The 2,286-nt window shown below is 45.9% G+C and overlaps 1 protein-coding gene across 1 annotated transcript; it reads right to left on the bottom strand.

Moving 5' to 3' along the window:
• Positions 1-1,418: 1,418 nt before the first annotated feature.
• LOC141026178 (uncharacterized) lies at positions 1,419-2,064 on the bottom strand. Its single transcript, XM_073502164.1, has 2 exons — positions 1,496-2,064; positions 1,419-1,452 (listed from the first exon to the last, which is right to left on the bottom strand). Exons 1-2 carry the CDS (start codon positions 2,062-2,064, stop codon positions 1,419-1,421), a joined length of 603 nt encoding a protein of 200 aa, XP_073358265.1.
• Positions 2,065-2,286: the final 222 nt, after the last annotated feature.

The raw sequence follows: 2,286 nt of genomic DNA, 5'->3' as shown, positions 1-2,286 counted from the left end.
AGATGTTTTTTTGGACGGATGTTATTTAATTGGGGTCATAGTTATCAATACAGTAGAGGCACGTGTGTTGTTTACTCTGAGGCACGGCTGTGCATCTCTTTTATGTGAGGCACGTGGATTAAGCAAATGAAGGCACGGAATTGAAGTGAGTTCAGGCACGGTTGTGAGGAGGCACGGGTATACTGAGAGGTACGTGTGTGCAGCGCCAAAGTTCTACGGGCGATCACGCATGCCGAACGCGTAGAGATACTATGGGTTTCATGCGAGAGGCACGTGTGTGTGTAGCACATAGAGTTACTGTTGGTTTTATGTGAGGCACGTCGATTGAGCAAAACGGAGGCATGGAATTATAGTCAGTACAGGCACGGTTGTGTGGAGGCATGGGTATACTGAGAAACGCGTCTGTGCAGCACCAAAGTTGCACTGGCAATCACGCGTGCGTAACACGTAGAGTTACTGTGGGTTTCATGTGAGGCACGTTGATCAAGCAAAGAGAGGCACAGAAGTGAAGTCAGTACAAGCACGGTTGTGTGGAGGCATGGTTTTGAACCCTCTTGCTGCTGTCAAGTTTCTAGAGGCACGGATGTACGGCAGTAGAGGCATCGGTCCAAATATTTGGTTAGAGGGGCTCGGTTGTGGATGCACAGGTGTGAAGTCTCTAGGGTCATGGTTACGTGGCACCACAGGCATGGATTGAGTAGACACTTAGAGAGCCACGCTTGTACATAGGTCAGTTGCACACGGTAGTGTAGTTTTGTGGCATCGTGCAGAACTGGTGTACGGAGAGGAACCTGTGTGCAATAGCAAGGATGTTCTGAATGGACGGAGCGGTGTTTGATGTGAAATGGTTGTGTTGTGTGATTTTTTTCAATGTGGTTAAAGTAACAAAGTTCTTGTCGCTTGTGTCTTTGTACCGAATGTTCTTCTGCAATATTTCTGAATTGTTCACGCCAATGTTTAATAAGCATTGTACTGAAAGTTTACAACGATATCATCACATATTCTTGTAAATGCACGATGCATCTTGTAAAGGTTGAGTATGAATATTATAATACAATATCGTGCGAGATATCTCTCGTTCTATAATCATGGATACAATATATGCTTGCTCAGTACTGGGACATAACTTACTAATTGCATTTAGACATGCAAAACGTAGTATGCATTTGTACATGAGCACACCACTGTGTTCAAAGTTCAAACGTAAAATAGTAATACAATACATACAGCATCTTTGAGCAACAACAAACATATTTACAACATAGGTTCATACAATCTAAATTATGATAATAGTAGTTCCTACTAGTTTAATGTAGACATCCATTTTCTCGCAATTTACCAACCACTGTTTCCCTTCCGGCGCTTCCAGCCGCTAGAAGATCCCTCGTCATTGCTCTTACGTGGGCGGAGTCTTTCTTTCATTGGTTGTTGGTGGAGGTGACGTAGCCCGTTCTTGATGATTAGGATTCTACGGTACAACTCGTAGCTAACATACCCGTCCTTTGCCGCGTACTCAAGGTGTATCGAGGAAAGTGGCTTCCACTCCCAGAACTGGTGCTTCTCCTTTGGGAATGATTTCTTCATGTTCTTGTATGAGGGGTCGATGATGGCCGCTGCAAGGTCACCCATGTAGTCCCTTTCTCCACCACCCTTGATGCAGAATAGCCTCTGGATGTCTACGTGGTGCTCGTTTGGAATTTTGATCCATGCACGGGCAAGCATGGTCTTGTCGTTCCTGGTGTTGACGCTAGTGAAAGTTACCGCTTTCCGTTGTAGGAAGTCAACTAACGCCTGGGAGCGCTTGGATCTGCAATAGTGGTATACAAGGACATGCTCGCGCATGGCAAGTTGGCCGATGGCGATCCCTTGTCGTATGTAACTGCTCTTACGTGTGTACTCGAGGTCGAGGCCGACGAACTTGTTCTTCTCCTCCTTTAGCCATTCTTTGTACTTTTTGATGATCCGCTCCACGGTCCTTGGGTCGTTGGTGTACACCACCTCGAGCACGGTTGTACCGTGGGTAGTGATGTGTTCGGTGAGTGTTGTTAGTTTCCCGTCGTCCATGGCTGGAGGTGTGCGGTGGTGAACTGCGGCCGGCGAGAAACTTTCGAGGAAGAGGATGAAATGGAGTCGGAAAAGTGAAAGGGTTCTTTTGTCGTGCAAAAAAGGAAACCGCCAAAGAGCAGTTGCTAGTCACGCGGCGATTCCAGGCGTAGAATTTTGGAAACAGGGGTTTGTTTTATCTGTTTTTTTTAAGATTTTCACTTCTCTTGTTCATTGAATTTT

This window comes from Aegilops tauschii, chromosome 6 (assembly GCF_002575655.3).
Source record: "Aegilops tauschii subsp. strangulata cultivar AL8/78 chromosome 6, Aet v6.0, whole genome shotgun sequence".
Lineage (NCBI taxonomy): Eukaryota > Viridiplantae > Streptophyta > Magnoliopsida > Poales > Poaceae > Aegilops > Aegilops tauschii.
This window is presented reverse-complemented; position numbering and strand designations above follow the sequence as displayed.